The sequence below is a fragment of the Natrix helvetica genome, assembly GCF_964273705.1.
Source record: "Natrix helvetica genome assembly, chromosome: 3".
In the NCBI taxonomy this organism is placed as follows: Eukaryota; Metazoa; Chordata; class Lepidosauria; order Squamata; family Natricidae; genus Natrix; species Natrix helvetica.
Window position 1 is genome coordinate 163,349,859 of NC_138549.1, and position 26,020 is coordinate 163,375,878.

Consider the following 26,020-nt stretch of genomic DNA (forward strand, 5'->3'; position numbering starts at 1 on the left):
TCTAAAGAACTATGGAATGCACATATTGATAGTTGAAGTTCTTGATAAATGCTTTCTCTTTTCCTCTGTTCCCATTGTAAATATTGGGAGTGCCTGTGGATTTTACTCCACTAGTCGTTGCTGACTATAGGGGGTGATGCTCATCTCTGTTTCAGGACCATTGAGCCAGCATTGTCTGAAGACATTTCCGTGGTCATGTGGCAAGCATGACATCATGGAGCTTTGTTACCTTCCCACCAAAGTATTACCTATTTATCGGGTTGCATTTATATGCTTTCGAACTGCTAGGTTGACAGGAGCTAGGATGAGCTAGGATAAGCAACTTAGAACTGAGCCATGCCCTTTTCATCGTCTGCCCTCTCTCTTCCATCTGAGACCAAATGCAAGCCAGTAGTTTGGACACAAGGATGGATAGGGCATTAAAGAACTGTAAATAATCAAGGAGAGAAGCAACCTAGAACTAAGGAGAAATTTCCTGACAGTTAGAACAATTAATCAGTGGAACAGCTTGCCTCCAGAAGTTGTGAATGCCCCAACACTGGAAGTCTTTAAGAAGATGTTGGATAACCATTTGTCTGGAACGGTATAGGGTTTCCTGCCTAGGCAGGGGGTTGGAGTAGAAGATCTCCAAGGTCCCTTCCAGCTCTGCTATTGTATTGTATTGTATTGTATTGTATTGTATTGTATTGTATTGTATTGTATTGTATTGAGGATGGGAGCTATTCCATCATGTGGAGCTCAGGTCAACCAACAAGCCTAGCATCTTAACCGCTGAGCCACCACAGTGCCTTTAGTCCCATAAAGGCACTACTATAATTCAATAGAAATTGGTCATGTTTTTGCTTGCTGAAAATAGTTTGATGATTTGGGAGGGGGGACCGATATGTTTCCTGAAAAACATTACCAGAAACAAGCTACTATCAATTTATTTATTCCTTCCGATTCCTGTTCACTGTATTCTAAATGTGTCAGGTAGTCAATTTTGTTCTTTGTGAGATCTAGAATAAACTAGGTTATATTCTACTGTAAAGTACTTAGTCCTTCCTCAATAATTAAAGTTTGAAGTTTTGTTGCTGTTACTTGATGCATCTGAAATTCCATGAAAATTTTAGGTGATTCAATTTCTTAAATTCTACAAGGAATAAAATAAAATCATGTTGAAAATTTTAAATTCTGTATGAGCAGAAAATAACATTGAATAAGAGAAATTTCTGCTTTTTGGAAAACAAAGAAAAGAAAGAGGTTTATCATCTTTTTCAAAATTAAACTCCACTACATTTTCAGATGGTTGGTTTGGATCACATAAATTAGAAGTGACTTGTTGCAGCTAAGTGAATGTAATGGGAGAAGGCATCTTCCAGACTTTATATGTGATCTTTCCCCCCTCCCCCTGAACGCCCCACTTGAAAACTGATAAGACTGCACATGTGCTTGAGGTCTGGAATGTCTATTGCCTAAGATGACAGGTTGGCAATTAGTAAGTAACCTATATCTCTCTGTTTTCCAGCATATCTGGCATAGAAATTCTGCCATGAGACATGCTGAACTTGGGTTCAAGTAGAAATCTTAGGGCCTCCTGGTAAAGGTTCCTTTCCCTTCTCTTTAGATGTCAAAATAAAGGTGAACATTATTAAGCTTCTTACTCATTTTCGCGATGGATTTTAATTTGGTTTGGAGAAGAATTTCCATATTTTTCTACTGCTGTTCCCAGCAGAGCTCCTATCCCTCATTCACTTACTCATAGGAGGAATTATAAGAATAATTTTGAAATGTGATGATATTTCTGCATCTCTTGTTACAGGAAAACTGTTCCATATGGGTTGGCTAATTACAGGGGAAATTTCCGGGTCAAAAGGTCCACAGAGCAGTTCCACAAGAGCTTGCATTCATCAGAAAAATCTCCACCACGCTGCTCTTGCATAGATCGACATGACAAGTTGTGCATGCAGTTTTGCACATGGAGTGTCCAATGGTAAGATACCTTGATATTTCAAAGAACTAACACATGGCTTGGGAGAATGAAAAGAGATTTCCACCTCTTGCCCCTTAATATTAGAAACCTGATTTATTAAAGGAAAGTAATTAAGAAACGAATGGATGTTTCAAAAACGACATTAGAGATTGAAGCTTTTTATTTCATCATTTTTATATTGAGAGAGATATAACAGTGATATACAGAACTAAATAATTTAAAAGAAGTTATTAAAATTCATTTTTATTTATTAAACAGATTTATATAGTCATCCAACTTGCTGACTCCACTGTGGCAAAAATGCCACCCAAACATATCTGCATCTGTTAAAAATTGGAAAACATGGAAAGGTATACCAGAGGTGGGTTTCTGCCGGTTCGCCCCGGATTGGGCGAACTGGTAGTGGCGACAGTGGGATGCTCCGCCCAGACGCTTCTGCCTGTGTGCGTGAATGAGCGAATCGGTAGTAAAATAAATTGAAACCCACTACTGGTATATACCCTTTCCCTTTAAATCACAGGTCTTTTATTCCTACAGATCCAGTTACATCAGAAATATCTTTCTGGTGCAGAAATTATTCACTGGTAATGTTCGTCTGAATACAGTACCTTTCCATCTATTTAGGATGGGAAAACACTAGTTGTGCTAGGGAACACAGATGATTGGCACAGCTTGTGTGTTCATGAAAATTCCCATACATGCTACAGCTGCATGGCACAGCATCATGGAAGGTGCTCCCACATGGATGAATGCCCACATAAGAAGGGCTTAGATTTTAAATGCTGTGACAGCTTTGTGGACACTTGTCTATTGATGTGTGTGTTTTCTTTGGAAGCTGAAGTTGGAAGACTCAGTTTAAATAATGATATTAATTTAATTTGAAAATGCAATACAACAGAAACATGTATATTCTTATGTAAAAGTCCACTTTTCAAATTGATTGGAAGATCAATTGTCTGAAAAGCTGCTTCAAGGAAATCAAAGTTTTGAATTGAAGTTTCATTCATCCCTAATGCTTATTGCCTTTGAGAGTTATTTGGAACCTTTTTTTTGTTGAGAAGAAACTGAGTAAATAGTAAAGTTGAAGGTATAGAGTGAGCTTTTCAAAGCATCTGGCTGGTACTGTTGAAAGTGGACAGAGGAAGTAGCTCACCTTGATCTGATTTAATGTAGACACTTTGATATTCTTAAAGGTTTTGTCATTAGTGAAAGTTTTGGCATTGTTGGATAGCTCTGATCAATTTAACCCATGTAGATTCTACTTTATCCTCCTGTTTGGATCTTTCTTTCTTTCTTTTTTTTTAAACTTGTGTTTAAGAGCAACATAGAGATTCTTAAAATTATTTAGGTTTGTACAGAAAATTGTTAGAACCTTGAGATTTTTGTTTCTATTACAAGTTGCCCTGAGCAGTGTATATTAAAAAGGCTGAATATCCACGTTTCAGCTAAGATCAGGCAAGCCTAGCAGATTATCATAGCTAATTTATTGAATATAGAAAAATTAAAAGAACATAGTAATATCTATGTAAAGAATATCTTGTTGGCTTCTTTGATGCAATAAGAATGAGTGATAAGCATTGTTCAATATGAAATGCATTTGGTTCATGTTTCTGGTTCAGACCATTTCCCTTTGTTCAACAATGATCAGGTGGGAAAAGGAAGAAAGGAAAGGAGAGAGCTGGAAAATGAGAAAATGGGCTGGTGGTAAGAGAGAGCTGAAGGACAAGAAGAGAGAAAGTGTTATCTATCCTTTGGTTAGACAACATTTGCTTAATCCAGCACCCTTGAAAAAAAGAACATATAAGACAGTAGCTGGGTTTCAATCTTCTGTTTGGAATTGGTCAGATTTGATTCATTTATTTTTCTGCCTCCCTTCTTATGTTTATCTCACCCTTCAAGACATTTTCTACATACGCTACAGTACCTTCCAGTGGATAAAAGCATATATTTTTTTTAAAAAAACTTCTCATCCCCAGCAATCATCTGAAGCAAATGAATCACCCAGCAGGAAGAGCTCTTCTTCAAGAAGAAAAGCGTGCTCTTACCCAGTAACTTAGAAAAATTCCCCTGGTTTGAACTGGAGAGGTATGATCTATGTTAATTATGAGAATGTGTGGTAGTATGAGGAATCAGGAGATGAAATTATGAATCATGGTTTAATGATGCTTTGCTCCCTTTTTGAAGTACCCTTCTGAGAGATTTGTTCAGCTCTGCGATAGTATTTGTTCAGATCTACATCCAGCCAGCATTGTGTACTAAAAGAGCAGTATCTCCATTTTGAGGAATAAAATGACTGCTATCTTGTGCATAGATATCTGGGAGTAAGCTATATTGTGGGATTTTTCTTCTGAACACTAAAATCTTTTGTGATACTGAAACCTTCTTGGAGAACTCTGAACTATCTTTCAAGATCTCAAATGATTTTGAGATTTTTCTTTAGAAGAGGAAAGAGGACCTAGGAGGGAACAAGAGAACAAAAAGGTTACCCTTTGTGGAAGGCTCCATAATCTCATTCTCTTGTTATGTTCTGCTTTACTTTTCAGAATCAATGTTTGAATGTTTTAAAGGAGGCAGTAGAATATCTTCTGTTGGACTTGAATGTGTATCCCTGTACTGATTTTTTAAAAACTTATCTCATACATTTGATTCTTGCAGAAACATTCCTAATATCCCTAATATTCTAAAGTTTTGTGCTTAATAATAAATAATCTCAAGCCAGTTTCCTACAGTACTACACAACATTTCTTTCAGTTATAGGGCATGACCAAAGGAAAAATGGAGATAGATTCATATCAGAAATTTCTTCTGCTACTGTCCTGTAAGACTTTGGAGAGTCCAAACAGAGAAGTTCATATTAATCCCTAGGGCAGGAATGTACAACTGTGTTCATTCTGAGAGTGTACTCAGTTATTGTCTAAGGGGTTGGATCTGCACTCCAGGACTTGGATGAGTCAGGACAAAAAATGGGTAGAACCAGGAGTAGAAACATACAGTAATTGTAACTAAGAGCAAACAAAATGAATTAAATACAGTTAAGCTGATGCTGTCCTATGCATTTCATCATTTACTGAATTATTTACATTCAGTATTTTAAATTACTGTGCAGTAATAGAAATCACTGTTCAGTTGCAGCATTTGGAAAGGGTCCAGGGGTAGCCTTTAGACCTCTAGAGGCTTTTAAGGTTTTAGGCTCTGCACCTCTTCTCTAGGAGGTATAAATTTTCTTCACACCAGACAGGACACTTTTGTAAGGCAGGGGTAGTTGGGAAAAAAAGCAATGAAAATTTAAAATGGATTTTTTGCAAGTCCTATTTTGATATTTTAGATTTGTTGGTTGATCCAATTACCCCTTTTCCCAGTCTCAAATCATGTCATTAACACACAAACAAACACAGATACACATTCCAGAATTTATAGTCTTATTGTTTACCCAAGCATCTGGAGCAGCAGTCTCAAGATGGATCCTCATGTCACAAACAATGAATTACATATTGCATCATTACCCCCAAGATATATCCAAATCACTTTCTTGGGTGCAACTACTCCCAGTTTAAGAACTTAGAGCAGTATTTCTTTGGCAACTCAAAGGTATGTTGACTTCAACTTCAGAAGCCATTCAGAAGAAGAATGCTGGGAGTTGAAGTCCATACCTCTTCAAGTTGTTAAAGTTGAGAAACAGTTGACCTAGAGTCTGCATAGTAATCACACAAGGTAGTGTGGACTCAGGATCTGTTTATTATTTTTCAAGCCACCTTTGGCCATGATAATTGTCATGCTTTTGTAATGTGGAATATGCTCAACAAATATATGTCCAAATGAGGCTGTTTTTTTTCCTTAACTATTGATAGACACATGTGTTTTCTTCCCAAGGTAAGACATTGAGAACACTACCTAAGATATGGAAGAAAAAACCCTCCTCACAAAAAGTCAACATTGTGCCCAGATATTCAGATGGATTTTCCAACAGTATATGTTTCCTTTTCTTGAATGGTGGTTTTTTTTTCAAATGACTTTGCGTGCTTGAAAAACCTTGCACTGACCATCATCTCTAACATGGTTATAGTTCCATGGGGAAAGATGACAATGATGAATGATAATGATGTTAAGATTCAGAGGACAGCTCCTGCCACTATATCAGAAATGCTGATGTATAACGAGGAAAAATACCACTTTCACTTGCTTGTTGTATATGTGTATACAAGTGCCGTATTTCCTGCAGGCTGATGCCATGAAAGAAATTGGTACAGTTTAGAAGAGTACCTATATATGATGTCATCTCTTGTATGCTAGAAAAAAAACAATTTTCCTAATCTTAAACCTGTTTTTTTGTAATTTCAGTGGCATTTAAAAAAAAATGACAATATCTATGCAGATGAAATAAGAATGGCTATTACTATTATAATATATAGCAAGCTAACAGAATTACGTATTTCTTAGATTATTGGATCCAAGAACTGATCCCTGCAATAAAATTGAATTTTAAAACAAATCTACAGGATAAATTTTGAGATAAGGATTCATATACTACAGTTATCTAACCAAGGCTACAGCGCTCCAGAGCCCTTCATTTGGTCTAAACTCTGAAAGATTAAAAATACATTTTGCTAATGACAGGGATGTAATCCTTAATTTTAATTTCTAGAAGGGTTGAGTAAACAGTTATTTGGAGTTCTGACATTACTCCTTGAAGTTGTGATATTTCAACACAGCTGAAGAAAGGGCTCAGAATAGACCCTGTGACTGGAATTGATTGCATGTTGATTTAAAGAAGATGTCAGGAGGATATTGATTTGGCATTTGTTATTCAAAGAGGAGAAACGAGTGCACTGGCAACAGTTGGAACCCTTTTGAAGGACACTTGATTAAAACTGGGATTTCCCCACATATATAGTGCTATAGTTTATTAGAAGACAACTATTACAACTCTGAGCTGAATGCATTAACTCTTGGACCTACTGCAGAACAAAAAAGTCAGGAAAATAAAGCTAACTCCCAAAGTGGCTGCATAATATTTGCAAAGTGATACTGAACGTTTTGTTTTGTTTTGCAAAAGAAGAAAATATCTTGTATTAAAAAATATATATATTATATATAAATGTGCATATGAGTATATTACATAAATAAATTATTCTAATTACAAAAGTAAGATATTTTTCTCATGTCATATTTCAATTAGTTTTCTATTTTTTGGCACACTTTTATAATTTCCAGTTGGAATTATGTATTATTTATTGTACTGAAAAATATCTCCTTGAGTATTGTGCATTTCTTTAAATAAGGTGATTCTCAACACATATTACAAACTGCTGTTAACTTTTCAAACTTGTGTAACACATTTATGTGACATGGATATATGACAAGCTGACTTTCCCATCTAAAACAAAGTTATAATCCATCTGAAATTTTACTTAAATTCTTATTTTCATTCCCCTAATTTTGAGAAACTGTTTACATTTGTCCTGTGTATGTTCTTGTTGCAGTTGATCTCAAAACCCTGGAAACCTCACAGGAATTATGGACAGTTCCCGAATTGAAAGGGTAGAACATGGTACCAGCCAGTGACTTAAGCCCCCTGCCTTCTCTGAAGAAGGGGATCTGGAAGCTAAACTCTGGGATGACGGATTGAGGGAACTAGGTATGTCTAGTCTAATAAAGAGAAGGACTAGGGGTGATATGGTGGCAGTGTTCCAATACTTGAGGGGCTGTCACAAAAAGAGGGGGGGCATCCTATTCTCCAAAGTCCAGATGCAGGACAAGAAGTAATGGAGGGGGGAGATAATTAAAAGAGAGATCCAAATCTAGAAATAAGGATAAATTTCTTGACATTGAGAATGATTAATCAGTGGAATGGCTTACCTCTGGAAATTGTGGGTGCTTCATCACTAGAGGCTTTCAAGAAGAAACTGGACAGCAATGGGTATGTCTAGTTTAATGAAAAGAAGGACTAGGGGAGACGTGATAGCAGTGTTCCAATATCTCAGGGGCTGCCACAAAGAGAGGGAGTCAAACTACTCTCCAAAGCACCTGAGGGTAGAACAAGAAGCAATGGGTGGAAACTAATCAAGAAGAGAAGCACCTTAGAACTAAGGAGAAATTTCCTGACAGTTAGAACAATTAATCAGTGGAACAACTTGCCTCCAGAAGTTGTGAATGCCCCAACACTGGAAGTCTTTAAGAAGATATTGGATAGCCATTTGTCTGAAGCGGTGTAGGGTTTCTTGCCTAAGCAGGGGGTTGGACTAGAAGATCTCCAAGGTCCCTTCCAACTCTGTTATTCTATTCTATTCTATTCTATTCTATTCTATTCTATTCTATTCTATTCTATTCTATTCTATTCTATTCTATTCTACTCTACTCTACTCTACTCTACTCTACTCTACTCTACTCTACTCTACTCTATTCATTTGTAATGGTATGGATTTCTTGCCTAAGCAGGGGGTTGGACTAAATCAACCCCTGCTCAAACCCTCCAAGAACCCTCCCAACCCTTCTGTGTTCCATGTTCTAAAAACCATCAAGGTGTGATGTATGAAAAGCCTTCACGATTCCATCCTTCTGCACAGTGTGAAAGACCAGGGCTTGAAAGCTGGTGAAATGCTGTTTCCAATCATGGGGTGAGACCCAGGAAACAGGAATTGTTGTCATGGGAAAATGAACAATCCTAAGTATAACATCAGAAGAGTAGTGATTTATGGTGTTTGGCAGCTCATTTGGGAGGAAAAAGAATCCATCTGCTAACAAAATCAGCAGAATGGAATCACAGAAGTATGGAGCAAATTAAAGAAGTGCAGAAATGCTGCCTTTGGGGTGGACTTGTTTCACTGATAAAGGTAAAAAGCAATGTGTCTCTTGGGTGAATGTCATACATATTTAAAGTTTAAATATTATCCTCTAGACATTCTTGAAAAAAAAGGCAAAACGTCTGCTGCTATAATCTAATTCTTCATGGCAGGCATCTTTTACTTTATTCAGTACTAGATCAGAAGTGAACAGGATGCTACCCTGTCCCAGGCTTCCTGTCTGATCTCACTTTTAATATTTTTAAAATATTGTTTAAATGAAAAGGAATTTGAATTCAGTTCCTGATTTTGTCTCAATCAAGCATGCATGTTTGAAGGATGCAATAAAATTTTGCTATATTACATTGCTGTATAAATAGCATGTGATCTGCATTAGTATAAATCTTCAGAAAGACTTTTAAGAATGAATTTGCCCCAGTTCTGTTATTCTTATCAAACTATTAAATAAAAGGAAACCAAAATGACTCTCCCCAGCAATACCATTTTATATTTTTTCTTGCTTGGCTAGCCATAAAACCAGGAAATTCTTTTTTACAGCGGAAAGAATTCTTAATGCAGGTGTGAATCTGTAATTTAATTTTTAATAATATAAATCCCTTTTAATATGTTAATTTTAAGGACTATTTGTCTAGATAATAGAACTGGTGGCCTTCATACAGTAAGTCAGTTTAGAACTTTTAGTTTTCATCAGTTGGACAAGATACATAATTTTATGCATCACTTATGCCATGAATGCAGAATATATAGAACGAACTCTTTTAATATAACTAAAGGACAACAAGCATTTTGAGGTATAAAGAAATCATTTTTGTGTTGTAGCACTCTTTCCTTTAAGCAGTGCTAGTTGTTCAAGAAGAGTTGCATATGGAGATGTTCTCAAAAGTTTCTCTTCCTTCAGTTTTTCATTAGCAGGCCAAGTGACATAATTAGTACAGTAGGGAGTGGAGTTTACTGCCTGTTTATATATAGCAGCTTGTCCTACCATTGTTGATTGGATCATTGTTTTTTTTCTTTGGTTGCCTTTTGGGAAGATGTTGACTGTTTCATTTTTTTAAAAACCCATCTCCTCACCATATGAGCCAAAGTGGGTATTTGCAGCCCACCCCACCTTTCAGTAAACATATGCCCCTAAACACAGATGCAACATGCAGAGCAGAAACACATAGACAGAACACATTTGTAATAGAGCCGCTTTCAGGGTGAGATGGGTAGTATATACATTAAAATAAATAAATAAATAAATAGGAATAAATTATGGAAGCCACAGAATAGCAGCATTTCCCTGCATTCGTACTTTAGGAAATGACATAAAGGGGATTTTACTATGTGTTTGTCAGCAAATATAAAACTTAATAAAGTGGGAACAAATCAACTGTTAGAAAAAAGACTGCCCCTTTGTCTGAAAAATAGGGTTGGAGCTAACTGGGTGGCATATGAAACAAAATGCTCCAATATGTCCTGGGAGACTTTTGGTTTTGGTTACAGTTCACAATGTTGCCTACATTTCCATTGTAAGCCTCCCTCCCCCTTTGCTTCAGGTTGTATGAGCAACAGCAGAAATAATGTTTAAAGGACTAAAAGAATTCCAAATTTTCCTGTTATTTAAATCAATAGTGCTCACAAGTGAACATCCAAACAGGGTCACAGTGGCTCTTGATTTTGGATCCAGGGAAGCAGGAAATATTCATTTGAAAATAGATTATATTGTCTTGAACAAATTAATCTAATTTCTAGGTTTTTAAAGAAAGGTTTCCAGGTAGGAGATCCAGGCATGACCCCAAACTGCAATCTCTTACATGAGGGATCGTTTCAGATGGGTTTGACTTGTGTATGTTTAAAATATTTGTAATGTAGCTCTGAATGTAGCCTTGAAAACATGCTGCCTAATAAACTAAGAGAAGAAAGCTGATGCACACATCATTCACATCAAAAGGAATTATTCACCACCCACAAGGATTTAAGGCTTTTGAATGCATTTGTTGGAAGCTGCTAGGACAGCAGTAGGAGCACAAGGAACAAGATGGATTTCTGAAAGAAAATAAGTGACATACTTCTAATCTCTGCATGGAAAGGTTTATAATATAGCAAAATCTTCCAGGATTAAATGGTTTACAATATATCAGGCAAGTTAAACAAAAACCATCTAAATTCTCTGTTTATGTTATCTTGGTATTTGGCTGAGCTGTATTTCGAAGAAAGCACTTCCTTTCCTAATACTTTTTAACTTGCTTGATGTATGTACTGTGCATACAAGTGGGTTTGCCAGGAGGTAGGGGTTCATATCTAAAGCTTTTTGAGTCATAGCCTTGATTCAGACCTCTGGGATGTCCCTTTGTAAAGCTTCAGACTCTTGCATGGTTTGGGTCACCAGGAAAAGAAATACTATAATTTAAAAAAAAATATTTTTTTAAGAATAGGTATCAGTAGTGGGCACTGTGGTGGTATTAAGCTCCTGTTATTTTTCCAAGACTGCCTTTTTTGATTGTAATAGTACTGATCTACGAAGGTTCTGAACAGAGCTAGCTCTAGTGTTAAGCACAGTGTAGCTATTTCCTCTCTGATGACATTATTAACTGACCCTTTGCTGCTGATTTTTTAAAGTCTCAAATAGTTGCCAAATTGGAATTAGGAAAATAAAACAAATACTTGCCAAATACACATTTGGTTCACTCTTTCCTACATTTGTTATTACCTCCGGTTGAAATTCCTCCCTCATTACTCTTTACCTTTTACTTTACCTTCAACTAAATATTAAGTTCATATACAGAAGGAAAAAGCTGTTGCAAGGTATTTCAGAACATTGCCAAACTTGAGTTCCAATAGGAAATTGATCCAATGGATTAAATTTAGTAAATCAAAGGATATTAAGAGCTATTCATCTTTGAAAACATAAAAAAATATGCTGAAACAAACAAGCCTGGAAACAATGCTTCCCCCAAGCCAGCTTGCAAATTTCTTTGCAATTCCTATTCTTTGCAAAAGATATAACAAAACTTTTCTTTGCAAAAGATGCTTTATTCTGAGGAGTTTTAGTAATTTAAAAACATATTTTGAAGAGAGAAGGACCCGATTTTTGAATTTACCTTATCACTGAGAATTTAGTGCTCTATATTAAATTGCTTCGGGGAGCCATTCTTATTCCTCTCTCCTTTTATTCTTACCCAAATACTTTGAGCAGGATTTCCATGCTTTAATTCCTGTGCAAGTAGATATTTTCCTTTAAGTGTAATGCAACATAGTTTCCACCATCTTCATTGGATTCCTTCCTTTTGAATAAAATCTTCCACCTTTTTCTGTCAATTGTAAGCATCATCTCCCCTCCAAATCAATGATACCTATTTGCCTTCCTGAATCAGGATCTATATTCTCCCTGTTTATTTTACAAACTTGATGCAATGGAGTAGAAACATGAGAAGTTTTGAATAGCACAAGCTGTTGCATCCCTCATGTAGTGTCCTGGGAAACTGCAAGTGCCACCTGGTTTCATGCTTCTATCTTTATGCCCACTTCTTGAACCCAGTCTTTGACTGCAGAGTCAGTTCTGGACTTTTGCCACCTCTTCCCCTTTTGTTCCAGTTTAACAGCTTCCTAATGAAAGTGGTGCAGCCGCCGCCAAATGTGTCCTTCCCAGTTTTTGTAGGATGTACCCAGTCCCTTTGCAGGACTCCTTTATGAAAGAAGCTGGGAGATTTGCTTCTATTGTTTATATCTCTGGCAAACCCCAATCCTGCTGATGAGAGTGTGAGATCCAGAGTAACTTCTTAAAGTGGTGCTCAGAGGAACTTCTGTGGAACTTAAGCTCAAATAAAAGCCAAAGTTTGCTGCAGTGTAAACAGCCCACTGGATAACAATAGGGTTTTAAGGAAGGGGCATTGCAACTATGGGTTGGTGGACCTTGTGCCTGGAAAAAAAAATCTGAACCCAGCAAACCCAGTTGAACTAGAAAAATGCTACCAGTCAGCTAAGAAAGCAAAATCAGGAAGACTTACACTTCTGAGTAATTACAATTGTTTGAGCTAAAAAGGAATAAAATGTTTTTTTTTCTGAATTTTTTAAAATCACATTAAGTATTTAATTAATTAAATAGCTTAGGATGCTTGTCCTTGTGTTTTGTATTTGCAAACTTGTGGATAATAAAAAGAATTGGTAAGTAGAAACTTTTACTCAACATAAAACTTTATTTGTGCACATGCACAGAGGTTGTTAATAACCATGAGATGGGGAATACTAATATGGCCTTGAAGTTTCTCTGATTGGTTTTTCTCCTTACAGTTACACGCACAAAAACATCTTCTAAAAGATGAAACTTTTTTTGGGTGGGGGGGGGGGAAGCCCCTGCAAAATGTAATCAAGGTAAAAGTCTCCAAATGCATAGAATTTAGCATTATCTCACTTTTTAAAAGTCTTATCTACTTCATGTCAAAACTGCAGTATTGATGAATTGAGTACTGGTATTCTAATAAGATGACGTTCCTGACGAATGGGATCATCTGGGCAAAAGTTACAGAGCAGTTTTGTGCAAGAAAGGGATACGGAGACTTGAGTAATGAGGTTACCTCTTGATTTGGCTGGGTGAGTAAGGTTTTCTCCCAATGGGGAAAGATCAATTTCAGACATGGGAGGGCAACATTTGAACAGTTTCTAGACTCATCTGGATTTTTAACAACATGAAATGGGGACTCCACCTGGTTTCCATGAGGGGCATTTATGTGCACAAAACACTTATTCTCTATTTTATTAAGAGAAAACTGGTGAGCTGGTATCCCTGCAACTTCTCATCTTCTTCTTTGGACTTAGTTTTTCTTTTTATTCTGCCCAGATTTCCATATTTTCAAAAACAGATTTATGCTGGATCATTTTATTTTCTAATGATTGCTCTGAACTCTAAGCTAGGTCCTGAGGCAGTTTTAGAAATATGGAAGCTGGAACAATGCTCTTTGCAGAAGGCCACCTTCCAGTTTAATTTATTCTTTTAATGAACAGAATGTAGGGGAAAAAATTAACCCAGTGAGGTATGAAGTGCCAGAAATCAAGAGATGCACTTGTTACATCACATAGCCTCTCCCTGATTCAGGGCAAAACAGAAATGCAGGCAGTAAAAAGAACAGATCAAATCTCCATTCTATCTTTTTTTTAAAAGGTTGCATTGGAGATGTGTAGAAATTGGAGTTTTAGCTTTCCTCTTCCTTCTATTTTCTTGCCATAATTGGCAACTAAACAGGATTACAGGTGAACTTGGCTTTTCTCATCCCCTCATAAATTATTAATTTAGAAGCAGAAAATAGTAAGTTCACTGTAGATGTCAGCACTGAATAAAAATATGTGAGAGATTCATATTTTAATGTTTATTTCAAGGGGACTCTGGTGGAAACCTAGGCTACCTATACATTTTTGCAGGACTATCCATGCCTTTTTAATTTGTATTTTTTGCTCCAGTTCACCCATCACTCTAAGGAAATGTGCTAACTTCAGAGGAATGAAGTTAAAATTTAACACCTTCTGGTGTCAATTTATCAAGTCATGGGTTAACTGAAGGTCAAGCTGGTTAGCGGTTGAAAGGTGAATCAAGCTAACCCATCAAGCTAATTTTTTCCCAATTGCGCAAACCTTTCCCCCAAATATTCTGATTTCTATCTAACTCGGAGCACAGATTACTAAAACCGAGATACAAATTCCCGGCCCTAAACAAGCTTATATCATGCTTTTCAAGACTGGGTCAGATTGATCTAAGATGGAAATCGTTCCACTTCAGCTTGCTGGCTTTCTTGAAATAGAAACCAAAGCCCAAAATGGTCTGAGGGCTTCCTGTAATCTGAGCTCCTGTTCAGAGCCTGAAAGAATGAAGCAAACAAGGAATGTGGTCTTGAAATCAGTTAAGAGAGAATGCCTGGATTTAAGACGATGCTGGTTCCCAGGGAGCCTTAGAACATCAACTTTTCAAAGACAGCTTTACAGTCAATGGTCTTTTCCCCAAAGATTTCTCCAGTCTGTAACTGCAAGATGAAATGATAATGCAAATGATAAGCAGCATCGATGTTCATGATTCTGGCAGTACCTTTCCCCAGGATGGGTAGGTTTATGAATTTATTGATTTGATTTAATAAGCCTGCAGGATTCTTTCACTTCGGTTTAAAACAGCAAATAATGGGGCCAGGAACCAGGAACACAATACAGGTAGTCCTTGACTTACAACCACAATTGAGACTAGAATTTATGTTACTAAGTGAGAAATTTGTTAAGTGAGTTTTGCCCTATTTAACGATTTTTCTTGCCACACTTGTTAAATGAATCACTGCAGTTGTTTAATTAGTAACACGGTTGTTAAGTAAATCTGGATTCCCCATTGACTCTATCAGAAGTTCACATGACTCGGAGACATTGGAAATGTCATAAATATGAACCAGTTGCCAAGCATCCGAATTTAAATCATGTAACCATGGGGATGGTACAACGGTCATCAGTGTGAAAAATGTTCATAAGTCACTTATTTCAGTGCCATTGTAACTTCAGATGGTGACTAAACAAACTGTTGTAAATCGAGTACTACCTGTACTAAGCAACAATAATAGTGCTGAGCTGAAAAAAGATGCACACTACATTTATGCTTAATCACCTGGTACAAACTGCTGTGACCAGAAAATGATGAAACATGAATTGTGATGGCGAGATAAGCCCTGGTCTTTTGTGTTTGCCTCCCAATATAGGAAACAAAACTGAAAGCTACATGGTTTGCATTGAGATATCAAAAATGGATTTTATTGGGTAATTTGCCTAATTTCCTTGCTTCCCAGCCATGTCCTAACATCTCTATCATTTCTTGGCAAGATTACTGACATGATTTGCCACTGCCTTCCTTCAGGATTTTGTTTTTCACCTCCTCAATCTATGGTAGCTTTCAGGTCTGGAATTTCCAAGTGATCTCCATCCCAGTGGGATAAGCCTGCTGTGCTTTGTATCTGAAATAAAATCAAAATCACATTCTGTTGCCTGCTTTGAATTACAGGCAGAGCAGCTAAAACCAACTGATGCAAAGAAGATGTCATTATGTTTTCCAGAGTCTTGTTTATAATAAATCAGTTAATGTAGCAATACAAACATAATTTATTTGCTTATGCTACACCACCATTTTGAGCCCAGAATTATGGCCGTATGTTATGCTGATCATTCAGTAGTTCACCATATGGCCCCACATGATTTTATAACCCTTTTTTTCCCCAATGGTCATTTTAGCCAATGGGTGGATTTTTTTTCAGAAACTGGCAGTTTCTGGCAAAGAACCTTGTAAATCAGGGATGTGGAACTATGGCCATTTTATGAATTGTTGACTTCCACTCCCAAGTGGAAGCTATGCTGGCCCAGGAATTCTGGGAGTTGAAGTCCACAAATCATAAAGGGGCCATAGTTCCCCCCTGTTAGATACTTGTTCTAACTACAGTGGTTTCCACCAAGGTCCTCTGTTCTAGCGGGAACAGAGGTTTAATCCTATCAGTCGAAGGGTCTGACAGCTCCCTATAAAAGGGCTGCTGTCAGACTCAACCTTCGCTGGATTGTTCTCACTTGTACTTAATAAAGAGCTGTTGTTACCGTTAGTCTGTGTGTGCCTATCCATTACCCGATCCAACACCCACCTCTTGTAAATCATGGTTAACATTGGCGACGAAGGTGGGATTGGAAGGTAACTAGGCGAACCAAAAAGAGCGTAGAAATCCAGCAAGTACATCCAGCCCAGAGCTCAGCGTGGCTTTGAGCAGCCATTTTTGAGCGGCAAACTCAAAACGCCCTCAGGATACAACCTGCAGGGCCTCCTGGGGCTTGACTGGTTCGAAGCCCTGGGCCTAGAAGTGACCGGTGTCAATGCCTTGAAAGACGACGGCGCCAAAACCATTTTTAAGGAGTTCGAGGACGTCCGGCACCGGTCTGGGTAAGTATGTGGGGACTCCAATCTCATTTAATTTGGACCCCAATATAGCCCCATAAGGCTAAAACCCAGGAGAGTACCTTTGCTCTCCGCCCAAAATTGACAGGGAAATTGACAAGCTCGTAAGCCAGGGAATTCTAGAGCCGGTTGATCACGCACGCTGGGAGACCTCTATTGTGACACCTGTCAAATCTGACGGGTCTGTCTGTATCTGTGCAGACTACAAGTGCACAATCAATAAAGCGCTACCACAAAGCGCTTACCATGTACCATTAAACAGCATCTACTACATTCGTTAGGCCCCGGAAAAATATTAGCAAAATTGGACATGACGCAGGAAACCAACAATTGCCTGTAGATGGTGCTACGGCGGAGGCCCAAACTATTGTGACACACAGGGGTGCATTCAAATGTCACCGCCTGCAATTCGGCATTAGTATCGCCTCTGGACTGTTCCAAAGCATCATGGAACGGCTTTTGCGGGGGATTCCAGGAGTCGTCCCCTATTTCAACGACATCTTGGTATTGACTGCAAATGAGGCGAACTTTTCAAATGTGTACAAACTGTTTTGGCTCGAATTAGAGACAAAGGCCTCCATTTCAAGAAGGAAAAATGCCAAATTAACGTGCCACAGGTTGAATTCTTAGGGTACCTAATCAACAGCTCTGGGATTCACCCGACCACACAAAAAATTCAAGCAATCCAGGACGCCTCCACACCTCACAATCAAACTGAGCTGCAGGCGTTCCTTGGGCTCCTTAATTTCTACAGTGTCTTTCTTAAACAGAAAGCCACTCTTGCTGAGCCCTTACACCGTCTCCTGGCTAAGAACGTGAAGTGATCCTGGGGCAGAGCCAAGACTGCCGCATTTGCTGCAGTAAAACGACTCCTGTCAGCAGACTGCTTTCTGGTACAGTACAGCCAGACCCAGCCGTTGGTGCTGCCTGCGACGCTTCTCCATTCAACGTCGGCGCCATCCTCAGCCACCGCATGCCCAATGGAACCGAGGCCCCCATTGCTTTTTACTCCAGGACCTTGTCTGCTGCAGAGCGGAATTACAGCCAGCTGGACCGCGAGGCTTTGGCTGCAGTGGCCGGAGTAAAGAGGTTCCATGAGTACCTATATGGCTGAGACTTCGAACTAATTATGGACCACAAGCCATTATTGGGCTTACTGGCTGGGGACCGACCTACCCCAGTGTCATTATCACTGCGGATGACCAGATGGACCATCTTCCTAGCCGCCTACTCCTACTGTCTCATCCACTGACCAGGCTCCACTTTGGGGGACACTGACGCTTTAAACTGCTGCCCGCTGCCTGAACTTCTCAGTGACTCTATCCCCATTGACTGCCTTGAGACTGGGCCTGTCTCGTCCAGTGACATTGCCCGTCACTCTGTGAAGGACTCCACCATCAAACAAATTTTTAACTGGGTATGGAGGGGGTGGCCCAAGGGGCCTGTTGGGGCTGATTTCAAAATGTATTTTACCAAACGCGATGAGTAAACACAGCTGTTTACTGTGAGGGGACTGGGTCATTGTTCCACCCAAACTGCGCATTGCAGTATTAGAGGCTTTACACATAGGGCATCCTGAAATTGTCAGGATGAAGTCCTTGGCTAGGAGTTATGTGTGGTGGCCTAACACGGACAGGGAGATCGAAGAATGGGTAGCTACCTGCACACCATGCCAGGAGTCCAGACCAGCTCCCCCAGAGGTGCCCACTAACGAGTGGGAGTGACCTCAAGCACCGTGGTCTAGGGTGCACATTGATTTTGCTGGTCCAGTTCATGGCCAGACATTCATCATAGTTGTGGACACTTACTCGAACTGGCTAGAGGTAGTCCTGATGACCTCCACTATGGCAGAAGCTGTCATCAAGGTGTACAGAGACTTTTCTCCACTCATGGCCTGCCCGATGTCCTGGTCTCTGACAACGGGCCCCAATTCACGGCCATGCAATTTGAGACCTTCCTAGCAGCTCAGGGAATCAGACATGCTCTGGTCGCGCCATTCCATCTGGCCTCCAATGGTCAGGCAGAGAGAATGGTGAGATCTGCAAATGAGGCCCTATCCAGGATGGGCCTGGGAGATTGGCAAACACGGGTTGACCACTATTTGCTAATTCAGCACATCACACCCAGTGCCACTACAGGGAGAAGCCCCTCAGAGCTTCTCGTGTCGCTCGCTAAGGTCCCATTTAGACCGGCTACACCCAAACTATTCTGTCTCATTGCCCCCTGACTCCACAAGCAAGATTCAGAATTTTAGCATATGGGACTCGGTATATGCCCACAACTACACTGGAGGAACTCTGTGGATTTCTGCCACAGTGATAGGCATCACCGTGCCTCGTTCTTACCTCTTAGAGCTCAAGGATGGTCGGAATTGGAGAAGGCACATTGACCAACTCCGTGGCCGCCTCTTCAACTCCACTGTTAGATAACCAGAGGTAACTCCTGCACGAGTTAGCCAAAACCCTACCCAAATGGAGCAAACACTCACTCCTTCCACAGCCAGCTCAAGCCCGAGGGTACTGGGGAACTTATCTGGTTATGTTGCAGGCCTGCAGCGAGCTCCAAGTGAACTGGATCTAGAAGCTCCAGCCGCGGCCTGTGAAAAGTTCCAGGAGCTTCCACCAAGCGGAGCTCCGGAGCAAACAGGTCCGTCTGACCTGTCCAACGAACACCCTCCTACTGAACTGAGCAGGTCTGGCAGAGCTACCCCAAAGCCCACCTACATGCGTGACTATGTAACAAGTAGGATTATTCCATCCAAGAGGGGAGGGGTGTTAAATAGTTGTTCTAACTACAGTGGTTTCCACCAATGTCCCCTGTTCCGGTGGGAACAGAGGTTTAATCCTATCAGTCAAAGGGTCTGACAGCTCCCTATAAAAGGGCTGCTGTCAGACTCAACCTTCGCTGGATTGTTCTCACTTGTTGTACTTAATAAAGAGCTGTTGTTACCGTTAACACCCACCTCTTGTAAATCATGGTTATGTAATTGCAGGATGCTGGAAATGGCTATAATTGCAGACCAGTCCCGGATCACCCCAGTTGCAATCATTTGACCACAGGGGGACAATTGTTGGAACTTTGAATCCAGGTTCTACAGAGCCCTAGGGAGGTCCATCAATTCTGAGCAGTCAGAAGTGACGGGTCATAAGTTGAACACTACCGTAAAATAAATACACTACTGTATTTGCAGTAATGATTGATACTCAAAACCAATTTTCCCACTTGGTGCCCAGAGATATCCTGGATTTAGAATCTTCAATCAATATATTTTAAAGGCAGCATTTTGAGGAAGGTCGTTCAAGAAAAGAATGGGCATGTTCAACTTGGAGCCATAGGAAAAATAAAGGAGAAATCACCTAGAGGAGACATTGTGCAAGAAGTGGGTAGGCTGTAAATTACTGGAATGACAACAGCACTTAGGATCAAAAGTGTGGCAGCTGAGACATTAGAGATCCATTCAATGGCCTTGAAATAAACTTGATTGTGCCTTCCCGAGCAACATTGCTACGGTCTGCTTAACCCTGATAGAGAAGATGTAGACAGGCAGTATTTGCCTCTGAGATTTATTTAATGTGTGTCTGCTAAGGAATTTCATGCATTGTTCATTTAACTCTTTCTGACAAAATGCAAAAACACAGAGATAGATACCATTAAATTAAATGACACATCTGTCCAACTCTCCAGGCCTATTTGCCAAAAATGTCCAGGGTCGGGCGAATAAAAAACAAATCTCTCTTCTGTTCTGTACATCTAAAGAGAGATGAAGAGTGCCATATGGACTCCAGGACCCTTTGACCACAGAGTATGGTGAACAGCTGTCCAAAATTCCCAATTGAAGGAGTTCCTCCCCCACTTTCTTCTCAGATGCCACCCAGAAGACCAACTCATGTGACAGTTACCTAAACGCATGTCTCTGACACAGGTCACCAGGAAGCTTTTCTCGGGGGAAATGTATGATTGAGGACCTGGCTCAATGTGATTTTGCCCTCCTGTCTCAGAGGTTAACAGCCCAAGTGCCCTCAAGTGTTTGCCTAAGCTGACACATTTGCTGACATAAGCCAACTTTGATGGCAGCATGTGCTCTTACGGAGAATCTTGTTCCCAGAGAGGTAGCTGATACACAATGGGATTCTTTCCCTTCTTCAAAAGGATTCATCTATGGATTAAATGTTAATTTCTCCATCATGAATCTAATCTACTGCAATTCAATCCAAACTACTTACTTATTGCTTCTCTCTCTCTCTCTCTCTCTCCCCTCCCCCCCCCACTCCTAAAAAGAGCCATGATGGTGCAGTGTTTAGAATGCAGTATTGCAGGCTAATTCTGCTCAGAAGTTTGATCCTTACCGGGCTTGAAGTTAACTCAGCCTTCCATCCTTCTGAGGTCACTAAAATGAAGACCCAGATTGTTAGGGGCAATATACTGACTTTGTAAACCGCTTAGAGAGGGCTGTAAAGCACCGTGAAGCGGTATATAAGCCTAAGTGCTATTTGCTATCTCTATGTTTATCATCTATCTACCAATCTACCTGCCTGCCTGCCTGCCTCTCCCTCCCTCCGTCCCTCCCTCTCCAGCTATCACGTTACCTAGCTACCTAGCGCTCTCTCTCTCTCTCTCCCCTCCTGCCCTCCCCACATTTATCATTTATTTGAGAAGCAAGCCAGCATATAGCATTTTTCATCTGACTACTCATTAGTGCTAAAATTAAGGCAAGTCAGAGGTTTCCTAGTCTCATGTTTGTTTATTTATATATATATATATATATATATATATATATATATATATATATATATATATATATATATATATATATATATATATATATATATATATATATATATATATATATATATATATATATATATATATATATATATATATATATATATATATATATATATATATATATATATATATAATAAATTCTCCTATTGAGAAAATGGGAGGAGGTAAGTGTGTTGGAGATGTTCACCTCCTTGAGCTATTTGTAAAAATAATAAAGATGGGATTCAAATAAATAAAAAAAATAGAGACTGAGAGACTGAGTTCATACAACGTTTAACCAGGACAGATAAATATCTTCGTGATGACACAAACATAGCACCCTGAAGCTTGGTTAGTTTTAACTTTGATTTGTTGTGGGATTTGCCCTGTTAGCTGGTGGCTGTATGGTGCATGATTTGTTTTGGCAATCACGTGACACATTCGATGCTAACTTAGCCACAATATTATCCTGGGATGTAAATTGAGTGTTTGTTTTTAATTCTACAACCGCAGACTACACTCTTTTCAGCTTTGGTAGGAGAAGTGGAGAAAGGAACAGCAAAAACAAGCAAGACATTCCTGGTCATCTTACGCAACAAACAAGTATTTAGAGAAATTCTAAAATGTTTTGAGAATGATTATTCATCAAAACACAGAGACATCTGCAGGAGACCAACACTGCGTCAAAATGATGCCAAATGTGGCAATGTTACAGTGCAAACTCCCATCTTTTCATACTCATGTGTCCCAGTGAGTATTTTAAGTCCTGGTTTTGGCCTCACGATTTCATGATTCATTTGGTAACTTGAACTCATCTTCCTTGCCTTCCTGTTTATGACACCTTGGAGGGAAATACATTTTCTTGTGCGTGAAACAGAAATTCCCTCAAGCCTATTTGTTATGTGAAAGAGGACACTCTCAATGCATAAGACAGGCCATTGGAAACGAGTTTGCACCTACAACATGAATTACAATGTGTGGAGAACTAGCCATGCAAATGAGGGTTATAGAAAAGATCTTGGAAAGTCATCTCTATATCTAGTTTCCTGGCTGGAACCTCAGCTGTGAAAGAAGACCAATCAAGTTTATGATTCTTTATGCTGCTTCTTTGCATTATTCTGTTCCTTGATTAATTACAGCATGATAAGAACAAACTAGCAAAGGACGTTCATGTAACAGTGCTTGGCAGTCATTCTTGATGGGAAAACAATTTTCTCTCTTGTCATCTCTGCAATGTTGGCAGGCAGGGATGACTTGTTTTCAGGTGGTTTAACTGAAGGGAAGGACAGCAAATGGAGAAACAGAGGAGTTGTGGGTGGTGGGAAAGGAATGAACATTCTTGGGACTTTTAATCCTTGAAACATAAACTATATACACGACCCCTTTTTCCTTTCAAACAGCTGCTTCCAGATTGCAGCGTTTGCTAACACTTGGGTGAAGAAGGCGGGGAGGGGAGAAATTGTTCCTTGTCTTCTACCATCAATCCAACTTGTGACTGCTGGTTTGAAGGAGTTTTTAGTTACTCTGTGCATCTCATGAGGTGAGCTGAAATCCACAACAGCTTATGCTTTTGAATAAAATGTGTTAGTTGGAAAAGGCGTTTACCCCAATCCTTTTGGCTACTGCAGACAAACATGATTCTCCTACAAGGTCAACAAGAAAGAGGGGGAAAGTTCTTATCCTCAAGAATTTCAAAGCAACCATGTCTCAACTTTGCAAGCGGATCCATTCTTGTGAAACAGATTTCACCATGTGTGAATGGAGGCTTGCATCTATACAAGGCCTATCTCTGCAACTTTTGAGGGAATTTATAAATGCATTGGAAGCTATTGTTTGGATAACCTTTATTCACATCAATTATTTTCCTTTGCTAAAAGTCTGATTGTTTATGATGAAGTAATGTGAGAATAGCTGGGCAGAGATCTTTCTTGCACCAAACACCCGTTGGTAGATTTGGGGTCTGGTTTTCTCTCATCTATCATACGCTTTTGTGGGTACAGCCATCAAAGCCAGCTAAAGATTGAAGGCAACTTGCAAAGGTCAAGAGTTCACTTATCTGAGTTCACTTTTCACTGAATGCTGTATTTTCCTTCACGCTGCAAGAGGCAAAACTACTGAAAAAAAGGTTCAGATTAGGTATCCTTAGTTTTGAAAAAGAGATTAACTGCTGGGACACAAATAGAAGCTTTTAAAAAATGTACAGCAAAATTTAAACCATGTGTTTCTTTTTCATGTTTGCTTCATGCTTTCCCTCCATGGAGCTCAGGTTTTCCTCCTTTTTTTCTCTTATAACTGAGAAAAAGGGATGCGGTGTCTCAGTGGCTAAGATGCTGAGCTTGTCAATCAGAAAGGCCAGCAGTTCGGTGGTTCAGATCCCTAGTGTTGCATAATGGAGTGAGCTCCCGTTACTTGTCCCAGCTTCTGCCAACTTAGCAGTTTGAAAGTATGTATAATCTTTATTGTCATTGTACATAAACACAACGGAATTGGTTGCATATAAAAGCATACAAAAATGCAAGTAGAAAAATACTTTGGTGGCAAAGTAACAGCGTTCTGTGCCCTTTCTGCATTTATTCATGACCACGGGGACGTTGGCTTCAGACAATGCTGGCTCTTAGGCTTTGAAACGCAGATGAGCACCACCCCCTAGAGTCAGCAACGACTAGCAGGTATGTGCAAGGGGAACCTTTACCTTTATCTTACAACTGAGAAGCGTAAGAGCTTTGCTGATTCATGTAAACACCTAACATGTCCTGCATTCTGCATACCCCCCTGCTCAACTAAAACACAACAGGAAGCATTCATACAGACATAAGGAAGAAGCTGAAAGAAATTTTTCACTGTGTCTCTACAGCCATCAAGTTGAGGAGCAATAGCAGGGTTACCAGCTCTATCACTCTGGGGCCCTCTTGAAATATCAAGGTACAAATAGATGTAGTGGCAATGCAGAAAACCATTCTTATTCCAAGGAGTTTAGTGGTATTTTGCTTTCTCCTTCATATAAAGAAAAGTCTAAAGGTTTAGAAGCCATTCTGCTTGTCTTTTATTCTTGTTTACTGACTAAAAGAGAAGGGGAAAATCTTCACACAGCAGAAAAGCTTTTCTTACTGTGAAAGTCTCTGATTTTTGATTCCCATCACAATTGAATCTGTCATCTACACCTCTATAACTGTCTGGTTTGGTTCTGCAACCCAACAAGACGGACACAAACTTCAGAGGATAATCAGAACTGCAGAAAAAGCAATTACTGCCAACCTGCCTTCCATTGAGGAGCTGTACACTGCAGGAGTCAAAAAGAGGTCTGTGAAAATATCTACAGACTCCTCACATCCCGGACATAAATTGTTTCAACTCCTACCCTCAAAACAACGCTATAGGGCACTGCACACCAAGACAACTGGACACAAGAACAGTTCTCCCCCCCCCAACGCTAAACAAATAATTCCCTCAACACTGTCAAACTATTTACGAAGTCTGCACTACAATTAATATTCTCTTCGTTCCTATCACCCATCTCCTCCCATTTATGACTGTATGACTGTAACTTTGCTGCTTGTATCCTTACGATTTATATTGATTGTTTCCTAATATGATTTGATTCCTTATTTGCACCCTATGGTTATAATTAAGTGTTGTACCTTATGATTCTTGACGAATGTATCTTGTCTTTTTATGTACACTGAGAGCACATGCACCAAAGACAAATTCCTTGTGTGTCCAATCACACTTGGCCAATAAAGAATTCTATTCTATTCTATGTCGTGTGCCACCTAGTCAAGGCCACAGCCTATTCCGAGTGGGCTGAAGTGCAGGGGTTGGTGACTCCCTGATCTATGGGACCAGCTGTCGGGGGCGGGGGGGGAGTTTCAAAAAAATCAGGGGAGCAGTCACAACCATAAAACTCCTAAGTAAATGTATGGATCATTCACACACATCCAAAAAGGGCGGGTTTTTTTCAAATAGGCATAATTCCCATTTTGTCTTTTTTAAATTTCCCCCCCTCTTCTGCTGACACCTCTGGATCCCAAAAAGCAAGGTTGGATCTGTACCCAAAGACTCCATTTCAACCATTTGAAGCACATACACTAGTTATTTCAGTTCATGGATTTTCCACTTCATCTATTGATCGCATAAAATTTCAAGACAGGTCATCAAAATGAAGCATTGCAAACTAAACATTATTTCAAAATTGCAGTTCAGGAAAGGATCCTGACCGTACACTTTAATAGATGCAAGTCTATATAATCCACACAATTTAAAACTGTCCTAAAGTTTCAAACAATATGCTAATTTTGGGATCATAATAAAAGTTAATGTCAAGAAAGTACATTTGCAATTAAATAATTCCATAGTTGGGATACAGCAATAGAAAAGAAAGGAAGCCCTTCCTTTTAACTGTCCTAAATATATTTGGTGACAACTTGGCTGGAAGGAAAAAAATATGGCCAGCTTTAAAAGATGGCATCTTTCTTTAATGTTATTGGAATAAAAACTCAGGACCTTTTATATACATGTTCTATTCTCTGCTACTGTAATACAACTTTTTCT

At 39.3% G+C, this 26,020-nt stretch overlaps 1 protein-coding gene across 3 annotated transcripts in view; it reads left to right on the top strand.

The window, feature by feature from the left end:
- EDN3 (endothelin 3) overlaps positions 1–25,524 on the top strand; it is a 66,060-nt gene extending 40,536 nt beyond the window's left edge. Inside the window, exons 3-6 of one of the 3 annotated variants that reach the window (XR_014175030.1) lie at positions 1,802–1,972; positions 3,949–4,057; positions 7,453–7,607; positions 21,986–25,524. Coding sequence is in view for 2 of the 3 variants with exons in the window: in XM_081948892.1 (XP_081805018.1) it covers positions 1,802–1,972; positions 3,949–4,024 (247 nt within the window). In the remaining variant the exon portion in view is untranslated. Of the gene's footprint in view, positions 1–1,801; positions 1,973–3,948; positions 4,058–5,842; positions 7,105–7,452; positions 11,241–21,985 lie in introns of those variants that run through there. The other 2 variants (XM_081948892.1, XM_081948891.1) reach the window with 2 other exon arrangements.
- The last annotated feature ends 496 nt before the right edge of the window (positions 25,525–26,020 follow it).